General features: G+C 45.3%; 2 protein-coding genes across 2 annotated transcripts in view; one reads left to right on the top strand and one right to left on the bottom strand.

Moving 5' to 3' along the window:
* The window catches only part of LOC118787822 (C-myc promoter-binding protein-like), a 35,283-nt gene extending 30,967 nt beyond the window's left edge, over positions 1-4,316 (top strand). Inside the window, exons 27-32 of the mRNA XM_036543518.1 lie at positions 190-367; positions 623-877; positions 1,801-1,918; positions 2,507-2,669; positions 2,790-2,854; positions 3,236-4,316. Coding sequence (XP_036399411.1) covers positions 190-367; positions 623-877; positions 1,801-1,918; positions 2,507-2,669; positions 2,790-2,854; positions 3,236-3,372 — 916 coding nt within the window. The 3' untranslated portion in view covers positions 3,373-4,316. The remainder of the gene's footprint in view (positions 1-189; positions 368-622; positions 878-1,800; positions 1,919-2,506; positions 2,670-2,789; positions 2,855-3,235) is intronic.
* A 5,062-nt stretch (positions 4,317-9,378) lies between these two features.
* LOC118788315 (sodium/potassium/calcium exchanger 1-like) lies at positions 9,379-23,164 on the bottom strand. Its single transcript, XM_036544275.1, has 9 exons — positions 22,104-23,164; positions 17,645-17,669; positions 16,975-17,080; positions 14,156-14,239; positions 11,725-11,825; positions 11,076-11,291; positions 10,579-10,668; positions 10,193-10,359; positions 9,379-9,656 (listed from the first exon to the last, which is right to left on the bottom strand). Exons 1-9 carry the CDS (start codon positions 23,162-23,164, stop codon positions 9,407-9,409), a joined length of 2,100 nt encoding a protein of 699 aa, XP_036400168.1. The 3' UTR covers positions 9,379-9,406.
* Positions 23,165-23,753: the final 589 nt, after the last annotated feature.

Raw genomic sequence — 23,753 nt, 5'->3', positions numbered from 1 at the left:
CCCCCCATTACTATACCACTTGTGCTGCAGCTGCTGCTATCTCACAATGTGCCCATGTGCTTTTGTGTGTGTCTGTGTGTGTGTGTGTGTGTGTGTGTGTGTGTGTGTGTGTGTGTGTGTGTATGTCTGTGTGTGTGTGTGTCTGTGTGTGTGTGTGTGTGTGTGTGTGTGCGCACGTGTCTCCTTCAGGAGTGGTTATGCCCCTGCACGCTGCATCGAGATCCCCACGGAGCGTCGTCAGGGTGCCCTGTCGCCAGGAACCCACATGGTCCGCAGCGTGAGCGCCTTTGACCCCCTGGAGGAGCCGTTCCGCACCGGACTGAACGTCCCCACTGGCAGCCTACCCAGCCGGCTCAACGAGGCCACTGTGAGTCACCACGGTTACCTACACACAGCTACCGAGGTCACAGCATTGAGAATCACAACACAGTACAGCCATAATCCTGCCGTCACAGTAGGAAACACCCAGAATCCTGCCCTCACAGTAGGAAACACCCAGAATCCTGCCCTCACAGTACAAAACACTTAGAATTCTGCTGTATACTGGGTTTTCTGCAGCCTGTGCAGTGGGGCAGTAGCTGTGCTTGGGATCATTGTGAAATCCATTGAGTCTGTTCTGCAGGACCCACTAAATATGGACTGGCGCCTGCACAACCCCGACCCGGTGACGGTGCCTTACCTGAGTCCGCTGGTCCTGTGGAAGGAGCTGGAGAGCCTGCTGGAGAACGAGGGCGACCTGGCCATCAGCGCCTACGACATCGTCGACCACCATCCCATCGTCTTCTGGAACCTGGTGTGGTACTTCCGCAGGCTGGACCTGCCCAGCAACCTGCCGGGCCTCGTACTCACCTCTGACCACTGCAATCGTGGCTCCCAGGTGAGACCACAACACAAGACGTGGTCACACCGCCAAACATACACAAGCCCACACTGTGCACCGGCCTGATTACATGGGACACAAGCCCTCAACATAGGAAATAGCCCCGCCACAGACAAACACAGGACACAGCCTACCTTGCAGCGGCCTTCATTATTATTATTATTGGCATTTAGCAGACTCTCTTATACAGAGTGACGTACATCAATTACAGGTTTTTACAATGTTATCCATTTATACAGCTGGATATTTACTGAGACAATTGTGGGTTAAGTACCTTGCCCAAGGGTACAGCAGCAGTGCCTCTGTGAATCAAACTTAGCAACCTTTCAGTTACAAGTCTTGCTCCTTAACCATTATGCTACACTGCCTTCACCACGCATAGCACACAGAACTCAGGCCCTTCTGAAATTACTGCTTTGGCCAGATGCTGCCTGGCCTCCTCATGCTTTGTCTCATGGAAAAGCAGGGAAAACTGTAGGAAACTGTAACTGAAACTGTAGGGAAAAATGTAGGGAAAACTCTCCTTTCTCCTTTGAGAACTGGGTTCGGGGGCTGCCAGCTCATTGTGGGAAGTACCAGGCAAGAGCTGTAAGCTCATTGATATTAATGTGCTGCTGGCCTCTGTGTGAGCCACAATGGCTTCCACCGCCAGCTGCCATTGTCTTATGTTAATCAGGGAACAACGCATGTACTTGAAATTCAATATGCAAAAACCTGACAATATGCAAAATATGCAAAAATTGTATGACACTGCTTCATCGAGGCAAGGGGAATAATCATGATCCCTGTCCCTTTTTCTGTAGTTTTTTGTGTGCCCACGGGCAACAAGGTCAGAGGGTCACACCAGTGTGGTGATGGTCATTCATCTCTCTGTCTCTCTCTGTCTGTCTCTCTCTCTGTCTGTCTCTCTCTCTCTGCAGATTCCTCGTCACTGGATGTCAGAGGACAGTAAGCACGTACTGATCCAGGTCCTGTGGGACAACCTGAAGCTGCAGCAGGACCCCATCCAGCCCTTCTACATCCTGTGGAATACACACAGTGAGTAACAGCGTTCTGCCCATTACATTACATTACATTCATTTAGCAGATGCTCTTATCCAGAGCGACTTCCAGCACAATAGAACATAAGTGTATCCGTTTAAGTTGATTAAATGTTAGCACAGACTGATAAAATGCTGCTTTTTGGAGTGTTGTATTGTGTTGCTAAATGAATAGTAATATGTGATATCTGCTGGAGATTTTTTGCAGTCCAGATGGTGCTGTGTTATAGAAAACGCACTCACACCCCCATTTTTGGGACCCTTGTGTAATCTCATGGGGCTCTCCAGAGCACAGTCTGTCAGATCTGCTGCTCTGACGTCAGCCTTTTGTCTGTATCACACAGATACGATCAGATTCAGACACTGATCTGGAGAAGAATGATGAAACTAGAGTGGAGTTCAGCAAATTGTAGCACTTGAAAGCTAACAGAACTCTGACGTCAGGTTCCCTTCTGATGAAGAGTGGCTCTTTAACTCTTGTCAGCAGTGTCTGGGTGTTTGTGTGTGTGTGAGTATGTGTGTGTGTATATGTGTGTACCACATACAACATATCTGTGTACTGAATTTGTCGTGGCTCCTCCCCCAGGTCTGAACTACCCTGTGACGCGGCCAGTGCGGGAGGAGGAGCTGCCATTTGGGGAGGAGCTTCTGCAGGGCGTGGTCCAGAGCATCCAGAAAAATGACGTGTACCACCCCATGACGAAGGTCCTGCGCCTGCTTGCACAGACGCTGGGAGTCAGGAGGCAAAGGTCAGAGGTCACTCCGCAAGGGGCATGGGAGCATCCATCTGTCACCACGGTAACGCAGTGCTTCATGCAGTGAAAGCAGCTGATACTAGTTATTGAAGCCCCTCCCTTTTCCCTTTGCAGGAGTTTGTACAGAGACATCCTGTTCCTGTCCTTAGTGGCTCTGGGCAAGGATAACATTGACATTGGTGAGTACACATTGCTCTGAGATCCTTTGATTCAAAGAATATGTGGCTAATCGTGATTACTTAAACAAAGGAAAATATTTTCAATTACCTTCAAAGGCTGAATTCTTTTGTCCTCCTTTAGTTCTGTCCTATAATGCCATTCATTTGCCAGCAGACATCATGTCGATGCCATTGACGGTTCATTAAACAAACTGTACTGGTGCATAGAATGTAGAAGGGACCCTCATTACAGTGTGTATAATTAAGGTAGAAGTGTTTGCAAACATAAGCACTTGGATTACCCAGGGAATCTGTAGCACTGATTAGTGGATCAGGGTTTTAGATGGGAGCTGGTAGATTGCGACTTACTTACCGTCACTCTCTCTCTCTGCCCCAACTCAGATGCTTTTGACCGTGAGTACAAGATGGCGTATGACCGTCTCACACCCAGCCAGGTCAAACTGACGCACAACTGTGACCGCCCGCCTAGCGCTGGGGTCATGGAATGTCGCAAGACTTTTGGAGAGCCGTATCTGTGACATCCCCCTCCCGCCCCCCTCCCCAGACCAGCCCCCATACTACTGTGTTCTCCTGGTACTCCAAATATGACTTGGAGTGGAGCTGCTCCTTGTGCCAGACAAGAGAGGAGTCTATGGAATGGGACAGGAAGGAAAATCACAGACTAACAGAGGACCCTGTAGACTGGGACTCGAAGTGATGTCTCATGCTGAGAGAGAAACCAATAGAATGGGACAGGACGTGAAGTCACAGGCTGAGAGAGGAACCAATAGAATGAGACAGAAAGTAAAGTCACAAACTAACAGAAGACCCATGTAGACTGGGACAAGAAGTGACATTGCAGTCCAAGAGAGGAAGCAATAAAAAAGGACATTAAGTGAAGTCAGACCAAAACAAGAACCTGTAGAATGGGACAGGAAGTGAAGTCACAGTCCAAGTCACTGCCACTGCAACACCTCAAGAGTAGGAGGGGACTCTATAATGAAAAGCCACCTCCCTTCATCTTGCCTGTGAACCCATCTTCACCACCCTGTGCAAGCAAATGTCACAGAAGGCTTACACTCAGCAGATAGGCTTGTACCACAGCAAATCAGAACTCACCAATATGACACACAGGCAATGAGGACAACCTCGCATCCACTGCCAATGCTGGGAACCACCCACTTGTTTCTCATCAGCGCAGACTGACTACAGCTAAACCAAGGGTTGTGTCCAAAGGGGGTGCTCAGGAAACTCATGAGGAAGGCCAGAAGAAGATGACAAAGAGGATGGTGTGGATTGGGAACACTGCGTTCAGACTACATGCAGTCCACCTGTAAGAGAAATTTATATGGAGTTTCATATCGTGGTTTAACAAAATAATGTGCTTCTCTTAAAAGCAGCTGAGCCCATATTGCAAGCACTCTTCTGTACAAAAGAGAAGAATAAAAGGAAGAAAAATATATGTTAATACAGCAACATGTTTTAAAAGACCTCTGCAGGTGACATTATATCCGATGAAAATATACTGTACATTAGAAACTTTTATAAAACAACATTTGTATTGTAAAGACACATAATAAGACTAATATTGGCAATATTCTTGATTAACATGGATGCTGTTTATTGAGACTTAACATTATTTATTTAACTTAGTCTGTTTCGTTGTGGAGGTGACTGTTGTGTTGGCTCTCCTGTTCTGGATGGCCGTCTCTCAAGGTTGCCGTGATTGTGGTTATCTTTCAGACTGGCCATGTCTTGACTGTTAGGACCGTTTTGATGGCCGGTGTTCACCAAGTTTAAGTTAGGATCTGTTTCACAGTGGTGTATGGTGAGCAATCCACTCTTGGTTGTACTGTAAGCAGTCAAACTATCAACTATTAGCTCTTATAACAGGCCAGAACACCCCTCCCAGATTCTTGTCTGTTCTGGTCTGGAAATCCATCTGTCCCACCCTTTTCTTGGCCCTTTCGAACTGGCTCTGTTAAATATTAAGATGACACAGCCTGGAAATCAGGATGGAGAGATGGGATCATGGGCGACAGGATGACTGTAGAATGCAGGGCAGAAATTTCTGTATGCCAGAGCTGTTCTGGAAACACAGCAAGATCACTACCCTTCCAAATGCTCGTTAGTTAAACTGAGGAATCATACACTGTAACAACACCTTTGAATTGCTACCAGTGTAGCTAATGGACAAAAGTAATATGTGTCTTTTCAAGCAAGCATATTTATCGCTCCATTTTGAAATTAGACCTGGCCAAAAAAATCAGCTTTTAAACCATACAGCTTACAATTTGGCACCAAACGTCAGCATGAACAGCATTACATGTACGGGTATACATGTATGTATATACATAAGGATGATATTTCAGTATGTCCCATTCAGCAGATATGCATACTTGCATAGAGCGGCTGAGGTCAAAACTGATTGATTTTGCTGTACGGTAGCAGCTGATATAGAGGATATACCTGAACAGCCAATCAGATGTCACCTCTTGCATCTGTCCAGCAGGGGGATGTCAACATTTCTATGGTACCTTTTCTAAGGCACCTCTTTTGGAGATTAACATGATGTGCAATTTGGCCATTCATGCAGGAGAAAAATACATTTGCTTATGAATATGTATGAAGCTTAAAGTAGGCTTTTTTTCATTTGCTTTTATTAGCATCTACCTTATATATACTTAAAATGTATAAAATACATATATGCTATGTATTTTAAGTTTTTTTTTTTGCTTTGTCAGGGAGAATACTTTTGCACTTCCTTCTGTTAACATACAATCGATAAGATTATAAAAACCAAAAAATGAACAATCCAAAAGTGGTATGATGAATGGTACTAAAATATTTTTGTACTCAGCACTTTCCTTCTAAACTGGCTATCATTTTATGCTGATCACAGTTACGAGCCTTGCTCAGATACACCTGGGAATCAACCCCATAACATTCTGGTTAGGAGCCACCTTCTCTAACTGCTACTCCACACTCCCCTGTGATTATTGCCCTCTGTGAGAAGTGGTATCTCCCTCTGCAGGTGTTCTGCAGTGAAATCATCTCCTCTCTGATCTCTGTCTTTGCCCATCAAAATTGTTACCCAGCAGCCCAGCGTTACCCAGAATTACCCCCTCTGCCTGCAGAGGCATTGTCCATGTGTGCTTCATCTGCCTCTACATGGCTGCCTAGCCAATGACTGTCTGAGCAGATGTGGAATGAAGATGTGGGGCCAATGTGTGGAGGATGATAGAGATTGAGTTGAGTATCTGTCCAAGTATCTGTCAGACGACCAGGACACATTAGTCACATCAGCCACATCAACATCAGAGACATGTGGTTGAAATGAGGCCAGGTTAAATATTTATTAAGAACTAAATTAATTTGTTGCTGCCCTGGGAAAAAGCATATGGAAAGCCAGTTTAGAAGTTTATGTATTATGTTAGTACAGTACCTTTTAAATGCTAGATTTATTTTGTCTCTTCATGAATTTATTTCTACCTAAGTATATACAAGTGTTAATCAATTTTCATCATCTTTTCTTGAGTGTGAGTTCAAAACAAAGGTTATTGGGGATTATAAAATGCCACAGATAAAATTGTGCAGGTGCATTGTGGGAATGCAGGGTTTCTAAATAGATGAAGTTGTAAAACGCACGGTACTGTATTTAGGCCAGGTATCGTATTTTGGAACGCACAGTTTCCTCATGCTGAAAGCAGGTGACGTAGACCTGACGTACAAGTGTTTCTTTTTTGTGCTACACTGACTCAGGTAACACCTAGTGCATGTGCAGGTGTTCACTTGAAGCAGCAGCCAAATTTTGCCTGATTGTAGTATTTTTTTGATAAAAAATAAAGTTAATTGCAAAAGGAAGTTACATCCAAGCATACATGTAAATAACGACATATAAGGTAAACATTTTGAGTTTATTTGCAGCGTGTTAAAACATTTTTTGGTGTTTACCCTTTGTTTTGTTATTTTGATGTGTATTAGCGCACATGCAGTTAAAACTGGGTTATGAATGGGATTTGACGCTGCCTTGTATTGGGTGTATGCACAGTGAAGAATCCACCTTCAGCCCAGCTGAACTGAAGTACTTATCTCCCAGTGACTGATTTCACAGTTTACTCTTATAATGGCTGCTGGAGGAGGGCCTCTCTGAAGAGGTGTCCAATGAGAGTGAGCCATATCATTGATTGACAGCAGAGGTCAAGAATCTATGACCTCACAGAAGTGCTATGCAATTGTCCAGGAGATGATACTTCCTGAGTGTAAAATGATTGTTAATATCTTCAAACTTGAAGTCTTTTTTTCCAACCCTGCTGGTAAGTCAAGACTGGCATTGTACGTAGGCCTAGCTAACAAAGAGCAAACACATGCCCTCTTGTCCTTCAAACCATGTCTGTCTCCTGTAGAATGAAAAATGGAGAAAACTGGTCAATATTTTTAGGTCGATGTAAAATGCATCAGCCTGTTGTTTAAAATGTCATTGTGTTTACAGAGCAGAACTGCACACAGACAGTGCTGGGTGAGGGGGGGCAGGGTGTCTTTGACTGCATCTGCAAGGCTGTATTTTTAACTGTAAATAAATACAATCAAAATACATGTGGTGGACACTGGCCTTTTGTGTCTGAGCAGGCAAGTGAGTGTGTGAGTGAGTGAAGTGAGATCTCCCCCTTCTCAATTCCAAAAAAGTCAGAAATATTTTTCAGTTTCACAAAGCATCTTGCAAAAGCCTGAGGGACCAGAAATTAAGACAATATTTGGTCCTTGCTAGCTAAGAAAACTAGTTGCATTGTTTTCAGCAGTGTTTGAGATGGTAGCTCTATACATAATTCATATAATGTTAATTGCCAGGGCATTTAAAATAAATACAATCTGCAAATGTACATTACTTTGGTGCAACACTATATGCATAGTGTTTTAATGTATGAAATTTGTTTTTCTGTATGCGTTTCCTGGGCCAGTCCATAATTGATGTGCGAACAGTAAGCAAAATGGCAGTGAAATAAGGTGTCTCTTTCCAGAAGGTTTAATGTGGTTCGAAATAACCTTGAGCAGCTGGGCTAAACAGCGTTTTTCACCAAACACCTCTGATTCTTTTAAACCTCGGTCTTCTGTTACACACAATTAAATGTGTATAAAAATGATTCAACAGCAGAACTTAAATGACACCATGTACAAATGATTTGGATCGTGTGTGATCTGAAGGGAAAAAAACATTTTCTGGATTTTGTTACATGCCATTTCTCATATGTGACTGCAAACATACTGAAGACTTTTCTATTTTCTCTGCGGCAATGCTTTGTGTTGAGCCCTGTGCACATAATGCAAATTTTGTGCTTTATGACACTGCATAGTGGGTGGGTGAAAATGGGTTCACAAAGCCATTAGAAGAATGTGTTCCATGAGCCTTCCGGGAAGAGTGCTGTACCGCTTCCAGATCAGCTGCACATTATGTGCATTTTTGATTGCAGTAGTGCAATTAAACGGAACCACTTGATTAAATCTCGCCCATGTTCGAAAACTGTTTTTATAAAAACATATTTAATAAAATGCACATTTAGAACACCCCCCTCTCCACACACACACACTCGCTTCTTCTCCGCACATCAGTACAAATGAACACAGCTTGTCTCTTCAAGTTTCTCTGCATATTCACAACTCTCTTGATAACAAAACCAATGGAAATACTGCTATTTTCAGCAGCCCCTGCAATCTTAACATGGGACACTGTTCCTTCATTAGTTCATAATTCTACCCCTGACTACACTGGAGGCCATCTGTCTGACACGTCCGTTCAGTCCACTTTTTCATGAATTTGCTGCTTGTCCCTTTGGAAAATAAAAGCCCAGCTGATCACTGATCCTGGGTCAGTGTTGACCAGTGCAAGGGCCTGAGAGTGTGGTGGGCTCCACAGTGCGCAGGTGGGGTCCATGGCATCCCTCACTGCCCCGCACAGGTGAGACCAACACAGGAGTGGACAGGTGTGGCTTCTAGTTCCCAGACGCCGCAGAAGGGGTTTCTCAGTCTGCTTTGCAGGGTCAGGGGTTTCACGTGAACTAAGAGTACATCACAAACCTGTACTGCAGCCTATATGCCAGTAGGGTTTTGGTGGTGCCAGACTCCACTTTACAGACATACAGTATGCACATGTGAGTGTGTGTGTGAGCGTGTGTGTGTGTGTGTGTGTGTGTGTGTGTGTGTGTGTGTGTGTGTGTGTGTGTGTGTGTGTGTGTGTGTGCGCACGTCCTTTGTGTGTTTGTTTATGTGTCCATTTGTGTCTTTGTTTCTGTTCTGACTTGCATGTGTGTGTTTGTCCCTGTATATTTGTGGGTACGTGTGCTTATATGTATGTGTGCATAATATTTGAGAATGTGTGTGTGTGCATTTGTGTGCCTGTGTATGCATGAGTGTGTGTGTGTTGTTACACAGTGTCGATGAGCGGTGTTGATGAGTGTTCACGTCCCACGGGCAATGCGGGTGACAGACCAGCACAGTGACTGGGGAGACAGACGAGGCAGGGGGGCGCTGCTGAGATGACGTGAGCGGGAGGGCGCGGCCCAGTGAGGCGGGGGGCCATCAGATGGACACGGGGCAGATGATGATGCGGTCCTCCAGCATGACGCTCAGCAGCAGGAACAGGAAGTAGAGCATAAACATGGTGAGGCCCAGCAGCTTGCTCATCCGCCACTTGCAGACGGCGATGGAGATGATGACGAAGAGCAGCATGAGGAAGAGGAGCACGATGGCACAGAAGAGCCCGTTGCTGCTGACCGTCACTGGATCCAGGTCGTTAAAGATGGAGTAGATCAGCCATGGGATCGGCAGTCTGGGGGGACCGAGAGGGGGGGGGGGGGGGCATCATTACCTCAACAGTCTGCTTTCAAACACACACAAAGAAAAATCTGTCAGTTTATGGTCACTTTGTAAATCCACACTTTCCTCAATCTGTGCAAAATGTCAAGCTTACTCAGGGAATGAAGGCCTGTGACTAATTCTCAGTCATCCTGAAATGTCACATGTTGTCAAGCCAAAGCACACTGCAAGAAATGGTACATGGTGTTTGACTTTCGGTAATGTCATTGTCCGTCTGGCTTTTTGTCTGTCTGTCTGTCTGTCAACACCAATGATGTCATATAACAGGCCTTTAGGTGCTAAACCTGACTGTAAACCAGTTCTGCGCTATGAGGAGAGTCAGCATGCTGTAGAGAGACTGGGGCCCTCGACCACGCCGTGATCACTTGGGTCAGCGTGACCATAGATAGCTCTTGAAAACACTGTTAGTGATGGTCAGTTTGGATGCGGCTCTTTTGCATGGGCCAGAGTCACCGTGGCCGTTGCGCTTGCTGTGACAGCGCATCTTACCCGACGGTGATGTCGAAGATGTTGCTGCCCACAGAGCTGGACACGGCCATGTCGCCCAGGCCCTTCCGTGCCACGATGACGCTGGTGATGAGGTCGGGGATGGACGTCCCCGCCGCCAAGATGGTCAGGCCCATGATCTCCTCTGAGATGCCAATGGTCTCACCCACCTGGGAGGAAATGCACATGACGTTGTTTGCTGTTGGTGTTGGTGACTGGTGTTCAGCATGTGGTGTCAGTGTTGGTGTTACGCCTTCACTGGCATTACTTTGTGTTTGGATTTTACATTATTAATTTTGATTGTTTTTCTTTGTTGAGGTCAGTGGAGTAAGTTACAGTAGGACACTGTGCGTGCAGAGACAGTGTTCAGTACTCTACAATGGACATACCTGATGAGCCCACCACACCATCAGGTACGAGAAGACAGCAATCCACATGATGGAGCCAAGAAAGGTGGCCGCAAAGTACTGTTTGGCAGCCTGAGGGACAGAGAGAGGATACCAAACTCACCCAAACCTGAACACTTTCAATGAAGTCATACTCATTCAAACCTTCACACTGGAGTCACATACCAAAACCTAAACACTTACATGTAAGTTTCAGTTGGTCTCTGTGCATTCAACCTATGCATTCCTATTTTTGCACATTAATAAGTTCTCCAGTTAAAACATACCTACATAGATGGTTTTGGATGTGGATTAGCTTTAAAAGAATGAATCAGCAGGAAATGCAGATATTAATGGGCAGGTGACTGCCGGACTGGATATGAAAGGTATGTTGTGGGATGTGCGGACACGCTGGGTGTTGGGTGAGCATGGCATTGGTTGTTCTAGTTGTTGAGTGAGATCAGCGTGTGGTCATGACGGTGCTGGTCCACGGCGGTTACCGGATTACGGACGTCAGGGATTGTGAGCCACAGGGGGAAGACCACGGGCAGGAGGAAGAGGAACGTGGCCTGCTTACGGGGGGTGTCCGGCCACTCCAGTGTAAGCGGCTCTTCCTGCTCCTCCTCCTCCTCCTCCTCATCACTGTCGTCAGAGCTGGAGTCGCTGCTACTACTACTAGAACTGTCAGAGCTGCTTGACTCCTCCGCACACTGGTCCTGCAGGAGAAAGGACAGGCACCCCCGCCCCGCCCCAATGGGCAGCGATAAGAGGGAGAGAAAGTAATCAGTAACAGACCACACAGAGGGAGAAAGAGAAAGAAAAGGGGGTATACACTTAAATCCTTCCCTCTCCACCTAAGCTGATCTCAGTCATTAATCATTCAATCTATTAATCAAACTACTTTTGCTTCATATAGCACAAAAGAATAACAAAAGGTTATATTTTATATGAACACTTCATGTTTGATGACCCACAGGAACATCTTGCACTTACACATACTGCAGTAAGATATCATATAAGAGAAAAAGAAGTGGAAAATCAAAGATAAAGATAGAATAAATCTGCTATCCCTGGCTGATCTTCCACCTGTTGAGTCTCTGTCTCCCCCTCTGTCTGCCCTTCTGTCTGTCCATCTGTCTGTCCATCTGCCTTTTCCCCCTCGGCCGGTGGCTGGGAAGTAGACGGCTCAGGTGGGGGCGATTCCTCCTCGTTGACGGCGTTCGGGTGTTCTGTCTTACCTCCACTCTCATCTGTCAATGCAGAAAAACACCACAGCAGATGAGAGTTCATCGCAAAATGACCGCATTACACTGCCTGTCCGTCCCTCATCTCATTAGAATGCATGCACTGAGCACACACTTCTGTCGAGTTACTTTCATTGCTTGCTTTTTTATTACCAAATCTTTACACTCTTTACACTGGACACTCACTGAAGCTATTCGGGTAAAAGGACCCTGCTAAAGAGTGCAACAGCGATGTCCCACCTGGAATTTGAACCTGCCTCGTTTTGGCCAAAGGTTCGTTACACCACACCACTTTATATATGTGTGAAATCAACCATAATTCTCCACATGTAGCCAGATGACAGACTTATAGAGGCACTTAACATGAAAAAAGTTTTTGTGATCATGGTGTTCTTCAGCTTACGTTTTTATACAATGTGCAAATGATGCACAAAAAGTTGCAGAGGAGCAGAGAGCTATCCCCTGGATTCCTCGGTTTCTATATCACTAAGCACCAGTGTGCAACATTTCCCTACTTCCAGACATAAGAGCTGATTGGGTACTTCAGTTATTACTTCCTGAAATAAGTCTGTATTTGTACCACCTTACAAACAATTACGATTTTACAAACAGCTAATCTATTTATACTGTCAAAAAGGTTTTTCTCAACATTCGTCCTTGACTTTCACAAACACAAACTTACTTTTTTAAATGCAAAAAAAAAAAAATTCCTAATTCTGGTGATCACTGAACTGGCCAAACCGTGTTGGTGAAGAATAAAAGTAACGCCTCTTTTTAATTGTGTGTAAAAGGTACCGATTGTATTACGTGATTGTGCCCAGGCCTGAGGCAGTGTCAGTCTCGCTCGGGAAGGGCCGAATTTTCCAGAAGGTTCCCTTTTATCGTGAAGAGAGAGATCCTCGGTAATGCTGCATGTCAGCACCTGTCACTCATTTTTAATTCATAAGACGGAGCGGGATCATTATTTCTGTGAGTGTGTGAGGGAGCTCAGCTGGTCAGGACAAAGAGAAACAAAGGCCAGGCACGCCGGCGGCTGGCACCTTTAGAGGCTGAATGCACCACTAGCCCAGCTGCCCTGTTATTGCCTCAGCATACACCACACTAATCAGGGCCTTGCATATGGAAGAGCACTCATCACAGCTTAGCCACACTGAACTGACTCACTCTAAGGTGTTCACAAAACTGCACAGTCACACATTGAACAATACATGCAATACAACAGTATTATGTTCCACCAGGCATCCTCAGCAACATCAATTTTCTCTAATATTTACAGTCTCACAAATATTACCCTTATATATATATATATATATATATATATATATATATATATATAAGGGTAATATATATATAAGGGTTTTTCTTTACTTTTAATATTTTCCACATTTTGGAATAATATATATTATTCCAAATGTATAGACAGAGAGAGAGAGAGAGAGAGGTGATCTTTTGACTTGTAAAGTGCTATGTGGTGTGTGTTCTTTACATCTTCAGATGCCCCGAATTGTCCTGAGAAAATGAGGTTTTGGCTGAGAGTGCTCTTGAAGGGGACAGATGCAGCAAACACTCACGTAATCTCATCACATGACCGCATCACAGGCTCAGCTTGGACCCGTAAGTGCCCTTCACGTCTTTCCCTTGCACTGACACAGCGCACGTCTCCCTCCGCGTCTCCGTGATTGCTTTCTCTCTCTCATTTCCATCTTTTTAGAGTTTTCTTCCCCACGATTTGACTTAAGTGATTCTCAGGACCCCATCTGCATGTCAATCCCTGCCTTGATTGGCTGTGACCCCGCTGGACCAAATATGCCCCCCCCCTGCTCTTTAGAGGAGGGAGTCAATCAGCTGCAGGAGTCAAGAGTCTCATTATCACGTGCGCCCGCACTCAGACACGGAGCAGCAGCCATCAGGAGCAGAGGATGAAAGATGTCCTAAATGCACTAATCAAATACTCACCGCCTGCACTGCCTCTATTAAAACTAGCATTAACTCAGCTAACACCAGCACTGCCTCCATTAAAACTAGCATTAACTCAGCTAACACCAGCACTGCCTCCATTAAAACTAGCATTAACTCAGCTAACACCAACACAGCCTCCATTAAAACTAGCATTAACTCAGCTAACACCAACGCTGGTGTTAGCTCAAGTACTGGCTCCATTATCACGAAAAAACTACTTGCCTCAGTGTCAGTCTAAACAAGCCAGCTTACAGTACAGGTGAGTTCAATTGTAACTCTTTGCATTGCCAACACACACACACACACACACAGGCAGAAGCCTGATGTAATAATAATAATTATAATAATAATAATAGATTTATGGGCCTGAAGGTCACCTTCGGTCTTTGTGTGGGGCTTCTTGCACTCCATCTTCCCAGTGGCCATTTTGTTGAGGATCTCAGCCTTGTCTTTAAACTTCACTACAAAGCAGAGAGAGGGAAATGTATCATTAACTTATTATAAACATACTCCTTTCTAAAATTCTCTTTTTATGTTACTTATTCAATTTCTCAATTTGTCTCAATTTTCAGATTTTTTAAATTCAATTAATTTCTGATTGTGAATTATTAGTTACATAATAGTGATTTTATGTAATTGTGCTGTTGTTGTTCATTCTGGTTGATACACACTTGCTTTAATAACAAGAATGTGTGTTTGCCATACCAACAGAACAAACTGAATTGAATATGTGCAACTCTGGTGGCACAATATACATTGCTGCCTCTCACAGTCTGAGGAACAGTATGTTACAAGGAGGACACTTTCAGATGGATTTTATTTCATTTTAGAAAATATGTAAATATATGTGCTTTTACATATTCACTTTTGTCTTTGCAGTTTATGTTTGGGCAATATAAACATAAGCTTTGCCATGCTAATAAAGACAGCAGGAAGGAGGGAGACGCAGGTAGGCGTGAAGCACGCTGGATACAGCTGATTGAGACTGACAGATGTCATTACGGCACATTGCAGCGGGACTGCGCAGGGAAGGTCAAAGAGATCACTGAGCTTTAGTACAGCGCGTTCTGTGGGCTTTCGCCTTCACGCGGCACTGAGGAAGGAAAGCCCATTAAAAACAGACGGCGGGATGACCTGATGGCCAAAACAAACCACTCACAAAGTTCAAGAGCCAGTCACTGACCCTTTACAAAATTAATAAAAAAATGCAAATTACACATGCACACAAACATGCACGACACACAGGACACATACATGCAAAAACACACATTCACAAACATGCATGAGACACAACACACACACACAAACACATAAGCATGCATTAGACAAAAATTCACACACACAACTTTATTACTCTCTCCTTACCTTTCCCTTGCACTGAGCTCCCTGTTTTTATCTCCCCATTAAAAATGGTTTCTAGTAACAGAGATCATTTACAAGAAGGAAGTTACAGCCTGAATACTGTTCTGTGGGACATGGTTTTAAAAGGAGGTTCACATGAGAGGAAATCCCAATGACAGTGATGACGGCAGGCGACTTTCCCTCAGCGGGGAGTGAGATGAGCAAGATGGGTCATGGAACACTGGGGGGTGGGGGTAATGGACCCGGAGGAGCAAGGAGGTGAAAAACCTTAAGGTTCTGCTCCAACCCAGTCCAGCATTACCTCTGTCTAAGGCTGCAGAGACTGTGCTTCAGACACATACTCTGCACCTGCAAGGAATCTGTGCCAATGAGGTCATCAAGACCTGAAAGCCAGAGTGTGTGACTGTCCGTTTGTCCTAGCAGTGGCTTTTCCCTGGCCCTGCCACGCCTTGCTCAGTGCTCACGCTGCTGGTGACCGATACAGGAGAGCTCTATCGAGATAAAGGGATTGGCCTTGCAGGGTCTGGCTGTGAGCCAGATTTTATTAGCAGTATTAAAAGCTGATTAGAGAGAAGGAGATGGAGCTCTGGAGCATGCAAGAGAGGCAGAGAGACAGGAGAGGAGAGAGAGAGGACAGAGAGAGAGGGAGAGAGAGATAGGAAAGGAGAGAGAAAGACAGAGTGAGAGAGAGGACAGAGAGAGAGGGAGAGAGAGATAGGAAAGGAGAGAGAAAGACAGTGAGAGAGAGGACAGAGAGAGAGATAGAGATAGGAAAGAAGGAGCAAGAAAGACAGAGAGAGTGAAAGAAAGGACAGAGAGAGAGGGATATAGATAGGAAGGAAGAGAGACAGAGGGAGAGTGAGAGGTAGAAAGGACAGAGGGCAGGGTGAAGGTCACTGTGGAAGGAATGCCACTGAGTGAGAGAGGTGTGTGTGTGTGTGTGTGTGTGTGTTTGGGGGGGGGGGGGGGGGGGGGGCAAGTTGCAGAGGATGTGGAGCACGGTGGAAAATGGCAGGAGCACAGAGTCACTCCCTCATAGCTGATACATTCATTCAAAACGCATCTTGGGCTTTTCTATCAATTATAACCCAGGGTGAATTCTTGAATGTAGGTACCAAGCAGTTGCCAGCAGGCTACTAGGGGGTGTGTTTGCTTAGTTTGTGCTTGGTATGTTCAGTGGGGGGTGGGAGTAAGCGAGGGCAGCCAGTCCTTGGTTCAGCTGTGGGCCAACATTGGGAGAAGGGAGGCAGACCTAAATCTGCTAAGCAGGTGAGAAAAGGAGCACAGATGAGATAGCATGTGGAGAGCCCAGGTGAGATGACAGGTGATTACTTGCTACAGTGCACACTTAATACAGACAAATTTAACATATGTCACCATATTCAGGACCCACTTTAAAACATAAACACCATTTCCTTGTGTCCGGTATGCATATTTTCATTCATATGGGTAAATGTATTTTTAAGAAATACAGAATTTTTCAAAATAATCCACAATATGCACAATGTATAACTGTTTAAATTTTGCATAAGTTCACCAATAAAATACACTATTTGTGGAGAATATGACTTATGGCTTTAGGCAACATATGTGTAATGTTTTTACACTTCTTAAGCAGAAAAAAAATTCAGTATGAACATTTTATCTGCTACATTACAATTTTGGCTCTCATTTAATCAGGGTTATGAATTCACATAGAGATCACTGTATGTATATAAGGTTCACTGGTCAACATACTGTGTGAATTAATCATGTGTCTTGCTGGATCAGTGTGACATGTAACAACAGCATACCAGAGGGCCTGGCGAGGCCAGTGGAGGCCAGGAACTCTTACCTTCCCCGAGTGGGTCCAGGGTGTGGATCATCAGGTGGAAGATGGTGGTCCTCATGGTGCTGTTGTGTAGGGAGGCGGAGCTTCCCCCCCTCTGCAGGACAGGCTTCTGTTGGGGGTGGAGAGAAGCACATGTCGGCATGTAAACCATTATGACATCATCACAGTGCACACATGCACATGCAAGCATTCTATCTGTACCTATGCAAAGTTGCATCTTAGGCCACCATGCCGTGCAGAATTCTACTCGGATTCATTGGTCCCTCCAGTGGACTGGCTTACGAGGGCACACCATTGGCTCTAGCCTTATTCCTTATAGCAGCATTTAATTTTCTCTAAACATGATTCAAGAGCCCCTTCATGTATGTGCTACATTAATCATTTCTTCACAAAGAAATTCTTTTCCAGAAAACCAGTCTTATGTATGAACTATTTATATTTTTCCATTACTTTTCAATGACTACTGCAAAGGGTCCATGACAGGCCTAAATGAGGTCATTTTAGAAAAATGCACATAATCTTTTTTCATGAAACAGCAACTCAACAAATGAAACCCTAACCCTAAATCACTTCCACATCCAAAATGTCATAAAAAAAATGGAAAAATAACATTTGCATACCTACATACATGTATATGTGTGTGTACATGCACAGAGGAACATATTTAACTTACCTTTAAATGGTTTTTGTCCTGTGGGTTTTCGGCAGTGTTTTCATCAGCTGGTGACGCACCATCCTGCGTAAACCAATGAGATCAGAGCTAATGAAACTCCCTAAAAGACTGGTTTCTTACAAGGGGGCATTTTATCAGAGCTGTCCTTTTAAAGCACTACAAATTACCTACTACGCTAGAGAAACAGAGAGACCATACATTTCCCAATGGAGAGTCTACCTCTTCAGTTTTATTTGATTCATCCACGTGTCCAGTACTTTATGGTAAAGAATTGCCTTTAGTATGTATAATGGTTGCACAACACCAGATCTTGGTAATAAATCTCTGAGAATGGAGCTTAGCAGCCCTGAGAGCAATTTTCTGTTTTAAGTTTCATGCTGTGTGATTTCTGAATGTCTGAGTGACCCTTTCACCCTGCCAACCCCGTGAAAGCATCATATGGAGCCACCACAGCCAAAGTGCACTTTTAGAGACTTCATTACAGTGAGGTGTTTTCATCACACTGCATCCCCAGTAGGACTGATTGACCTTGTCCACCTACTGACTCTTTTGTGTGTGAGTGCGTGTGCGCATGCGCGTGTGGGTGTGTGTGTGGGTGCGTGTGTGTCGGTGTTTTCGTTTGTGTTTTTATGTGCCAGTGTGACGGGTGGTGGGGGTGCTATCTTCATCTGAACTTGTAGAGCTCTTATTCTGCAAATCAAATGAGGGGCCACTTGACACTGAGCAATAATTCTGCTCAGAGAAACGGTCATGGTGCACAGAGACGGTCAAGACACAGAGAGACGGTCAAGGCGCAGGGAGATGGCTGTTCTTCAGACAGAGCCCTCATCTCTCATTACACTCTGATTGCAGGAGTATGCAGCAGACGCCCTCACTCAGAGCGCCCTGCCCTCTCTCTCTGACGGTGAGCACAGTGAGGACGAGAGTGGGTGCAGCTGGGACAAGTACCCCACAAATTAAGATCTGGCCACTATGACAGTCTACAGGGCATCACTGTGATGTCACTGCTCGATCAACTGTCAGAAATTCTGACGCCAACTAATGCAGGTTAAGCGTTGGCTGCCGTGTTCTGAGTGGCAATGTGAGCAGGATGTTGCAATGTTTTAGGTGACTTTTATCAAATCCCCTCTGTTACCACTCACACTGCCAGTGCTGACTGTCCTGACTGTACCACATGAACAGTGAATCACAGGTTACAAATGCCTGACAGTGTCCTGAAACAGAATTAAATGGGAAAACCATATGCTGCTCATCATCATCATATGTATTTTTTTCCACTTCCACTTCCTTTAAAAGTTGAAACTGAGTGTTGAGTGAACATCCATGTAGCAAAGAAAACATTTCTGTGGCCTGTGCCTGCTACCAGCTGCATTAACACCAAACAACTGCCAAACAGGCTGGAACAGTGATTTCAGGAGGCTTGATAAAACAGTTTTCTGTAAGTTGTTATCAACTCCTCAAACTGACAACCCTTTCCAGTTTTGTCAGAGAGAAGTTTTAGGCAATGTTGGAATGGTTACTCTTAGCGACTGTCTGCCTGATTTCTTGGTGAGAAGAGAGACAGCTGTGAGGACCACATGATCTTAGGTAGCTGTCTCCTGCCTGAGGTCCCTGTCCAGGTGCAGGTAAGCATGCTGGGGGGGTGCTTTTCTCTCAATATAGCTACCTCTACAGCCTCTCAGGGAATCAGAAGCTGAGGTCACTGAGTTGCTAGGGTTGGATAACCCCTCCCTTGTTGGGGGGGGGGGGGGGGGGGGGGGTTGGGGGTTAGGGAGTGACCCTGCTGTGTCTGGCACTGTGTGTGTCTGTTGGCTGATGCAGGGAGCGAATGGGGGGTGACACAAAATTGAACTAATAAACTAACAAACTAATGAAGTAAAAAAAAAAAAAACTTACAAACAACTGAAAGAATAAACAGTTCAACAAGTAAATGGCTACTCTGCATCAAATAAAAAAACACAGCAGGCATTGAGCTTTGAAGTCCTGAAAATATAGAAGCAACTGTAAAAAAAAAGAAAAGAAAAGACTCGGTCTGACCATTTGAAAACAGCACCAGACTGGTTTTTCACTGATGAGTCATTGACCCCTGCAGGTCATATGTCTGGATAACAAAGTGACACTGCCTAATCTACCAACTGCACGCTTACCTCACATTACACCTTCTAAAACAGCATCATCATCATCATTGCCGCTATCACTCCCACAGACACCTGTTGGACACCTTTTTATTTTTCCCTCATCAAAGGATGACGCTCAAACGCGCCTTTTCTGTGACCCATTCAAAAGCGGCCTGATGCATACATATGAGCTGATGTCACCTGAAAATCTGGGATCACCCCTGGGGCCCTGCTGATAAAGCCACCATGAAAAGATTACCTGAGTAAATATCTTTTAAAACACCTTCTTCACTCTGCAGTTCATAATTTCCTCAAGGCCGACTGTGGGTGTGGCTTTTCTAACCAGCATGACCTGATGCTGCCCAGCAATATGGTGTAGCGTCCAGGAAACCAGATGGTTGCAGGTTTATATCCTGAGATGGGCTTTGCTGTTGTGCCCTTGAGGGAGGGTCTTTAAAATGTTTCAATTCTGTAGGCCAGGGCAATACAAGTAACGGGCCAGGGGCTCCTGGTGGCCCTTTGATCATTGAGAAACAACAAAACTGCACCATTAATTTGCATCAAAAATTAAAAAGTATGGCTACATTCCAACTCCAGTATATAGAAATAGTAATGACCTGCATACTGCATTACCAGGATGCTATTGCTGTGGGTCAATATAAGGACTCTTTTCTTTTTTTGGCTCATTAATACGTCTGGTATTCCTATTCACTTGATTTCCTGATTGTTACTGATTACAAACTGGGAACTGGCGTTTCCTCAGTATTGGTTTATTAGTCTGACAATCACAAACCTGTTCTGAATTTATCATTTACCACACATGAGGAACAAGCACAAGGGAATGATGATGTTTTATTCTGAATGTGCATTGTTTATAGATCTCTCCATATATCTCTGCATAAACGGTTTTAAAAGAACTGGCTACAGTGAAACAGATAAAGCCGAAGAAAGGGAGAAGAGCCCTGATGTATAGTATATTAATGGAAGTACAAAACATGTTTCCCTGTATAAGATTGTCCGCTGAGCATAAAAAAGATGACTCACTTTTTTGCAGGTTACTGCTGCTGTGTACAAATACAGCATCAATGTGACTGTGGGATCGTCTGAAATGTTCAGACAGACAGATCAGATCACGTGACGTGATGTTGTGATGTGACCCCCCAAACACCATTCAGCAGCTGTTTAAAGACTGTACCGGGCTTTGCATATTGATGGTATAACTCTTATCGGTGAATATTGTGTGATTCAGAGCACACGAAACAGTGCCCCATTTCCCCAGGCTTACTGCTTCAGTGTGTGTTTATACATTCTGCCAACAGGGGGCGTAGTGAGACGCAGCCTCAACAGCTCCGTCTCTGACCTTGGTTTTTTTTTTACTTCGCTCTTTTTCTCTTTTTTACTCTGCTTGATTTCTCTCAGTGGCTCAGCAATGCCAATGAATCGGTGATGGATGAAGGTCAATAGCAATGCAGGAGAAAAGAAAAAACACTGACAGATAAACAAGAGGAGCTTGACTGTAGAAATTCAGCCCTGTCTGCCTGTTTCTCTGCTCAACCCTCCCCCTCAATCTCCGTGTAAGTGGTGCCCTCTATACATTACAACCTCTGAACCACAGAGTATAACCCCTCCCTCTTCCCACATAACATTACACGGAGCCAACATTGATTTTGTATGGGAGTCATATTGTTCCCCAGGTATGAGCAGCCCAAACCGCTGGGTACATTACAATACTACAAGAGACAACCATAAGGAATGATGTTCTGCAGCTGTTGTAATGTGTATGGCTCTGATCAGGACATTTTATAAGTCTGCAGCAGGAAATCAATGCAACAGTGTGAATACGAGACATACTCTGCAGTTGTGGTGCATTTACTGTTTCCGTGAATGAAGTGCCAAACCACCCAAATCATGCAGTGCAAACATCTTAAAAGCAAGACTTTCAATTTAAATGGTGAAAGGATCAGGTGTTTTAAGCCTGTGATCCCAGCCATGTCAACAGCACCTCCATTTATCAGTTTCTCCAGGGTCCACAAAGGAACCCTTTGAAAATCCTTTCCCAAGTATATTTTATGTTGAGAGACAGATCCTGTGGACGTAAAGAATTACACCTTATACACTGGGCATTAATGTGGCATAGAGATACAAGGGACCTGGGCTATAACCAGATGTGCGCACTTTCAAACATCCCAATTGGGATCACTTGGGTGAGGCATCCGACCAGCTGTATAAATAGATACTGTGTGAAAAGTGAGCCTTGAAAGGCATTCCTGAATGGGGGCAGATGCTAAGCTGTCTGTAACTGCCATTGGAGGTTTTAAAAGCATACCCAGCGTGAGTCCACAGGTGATGGTAGCGAGTAAGCTGGGCGCACTGATCGGGACAAAGCCGCACTCACCTTGTCAGGCTCCTCCAGGGCGATGACTTTGACGATACTCTTGTGCTTGTTGAGCTGGGCCTTGAAGGCCTGCTCTATCTGCACGTTGTACTTCATGAAGTACACATAGGAGGCGTACCCCATCACCAGCAGCATGCTCTCCCACCACATGATGCTGTTGTCCAGGAAGAAGATGATGAGCATGATGAGGTCCAGCGTGTAAAAGGACACGTCCCTGAAGAGGGGCCACCAGGTGAGGTAGAGCATCTCCTTGGAGAAGAGGGCGCACATCCCGATCACGAAGAGGATGTTGAAGACGGCCGAGCCCACGATGGTGCCGATGCCCACGTTGCTGTGCGCGATGAACACGCCGATGAGGGAGGTGAAGAGCTCAGGGGCGGACCCCCCCGCCGCCATGAAGGTGGCCCCCGCCACGTCGTCCGAGATCTGCAGCTTGTCCGTGATGACCCCCAGGGCTGGCACGAAGAACTCATCGCACACAATGGCCAGAGAGACGAACATGTAGACCATCCCAAAAATGTGCAGCACCACCCAGCCCCGCTGCCGCTCCTCCACGGTGAAGATGTCCTCCGGGTATTCACCCTTCCTGTGGGGGGCGTCGCCGTGGGGGGGATGTGTGGTGTTGGGAACAGGGGTGGCAATGGGGGGTGTTGCGGGTACTACACCGGGCTTGGATGCATCAGGGTCCACAAAAACGCAGTGCTTGAGCTCCGTGGTCGGTGGTTCAGTGGTTGTCGTTGGGGAGATCGTCGTGGTTGTCACTGTGAGATTCTCCACTGTGACACTCTCCACCGTCTGGTTCAAAACCTCCAGTTCCTCCAGCTCTCTCCGGACCATTTGAAGGACAATGCCCTCCTCTTTCTGGGGGTCTCCCTCTGACAGCTGTTCTGCCCAGGGCTCTGGTAACCTAGCCCTGAGAGCCAGCTGATATATGCAACACAACAGGACAGTCGTGAGGAGAAACGCGATCCGGCTGCACTTCAGCCTCTTTCTCTGAGGAGGAAGCATTTTCCCCCCAAAACGATGGTGATATATGGCAATAAAAAATATTAGTTCGACACGCAAATATGCTGTCAATGACAGCTACTCCGATGTGTCCCCCATCCGACCTCTAACGCGCTCTGTGGATTGGGCAGGAAAAAGAGCCGGGGTAAGAGAACAAGGCGCGCCAGCACTGTGTTTCATCTCATCTCGAGTACGTTAAACTCCTTCCCCGGAACCGCGGACCTGTTAAAGGGAGGGGAACACGGCGTTCAAACGATGGCATGGTAGATTTTAGCAACAGGTAGCCAGTGCAGCTCGATGCAGTTCGGAAGGCGAACGAGGGCGCGTGTTCGCGCGGAAAGCGGAGCGCACTTATGAATAGGTCTTTCACGGCTCTAGGTGAAGGCACACGAGCACCTGTTACTATGGCTACACAATTACAGTATCTTTCTGCTCACGCTTATAGATATATAAATGAAATCTCGTGTAATAAAAACAGCGCACCTCATAATTCCCATGGTAATTCATCTTGCAAAAGAGTGAGCACAAAAGGCGCTAAACGATACGAATGGTGTGAGCTGCAGGCGTAAACCATACTCCACATTTTATTATT

This window comes from Megalops cyprinoides, chromosome 13 (assembly GCF_013368585.1).
Source record: "Megalops cyprinoides isolate fMegCyp1 chromosome 13, fMegCyp1.pri, whole genome shotgun sequence".
Lineage (NCBI taxonomy): Eukaryota > Metazoa > Chordata > Actinopteri > Elopiformes > Megalopidae > Megalops > Megalops cyprinoides.
This window is presented reverse-complemented; position numbering and strand designations above follow the sequence as displayed.

Bases quoted from the DNA above. Each gene is read 5' to 3' on its own strand.
- LOC118788315 (XM_036544275.1), bottom strand. From the start codon at position 23,164: ATGCTTCCTCCTCAGAGAAAGAGGCTGAAGTGCAGCCGGATCGCGTTT. The intron at 10,360-10,578 runs GTATGTCCATTG...ATTTCCTCCCAG, and splicing joins TGGTGTGGTGGGCTCATCAG to GTGGGTGAGACCATTGGCAT. The intron at 9,657-10,192 runs GTAAGATGCGCT...CGGTCCCCCCAG, and splicing joins ATCTTCGACATCACCGTCGG to ACTGCCGATCCCATGGCTGA.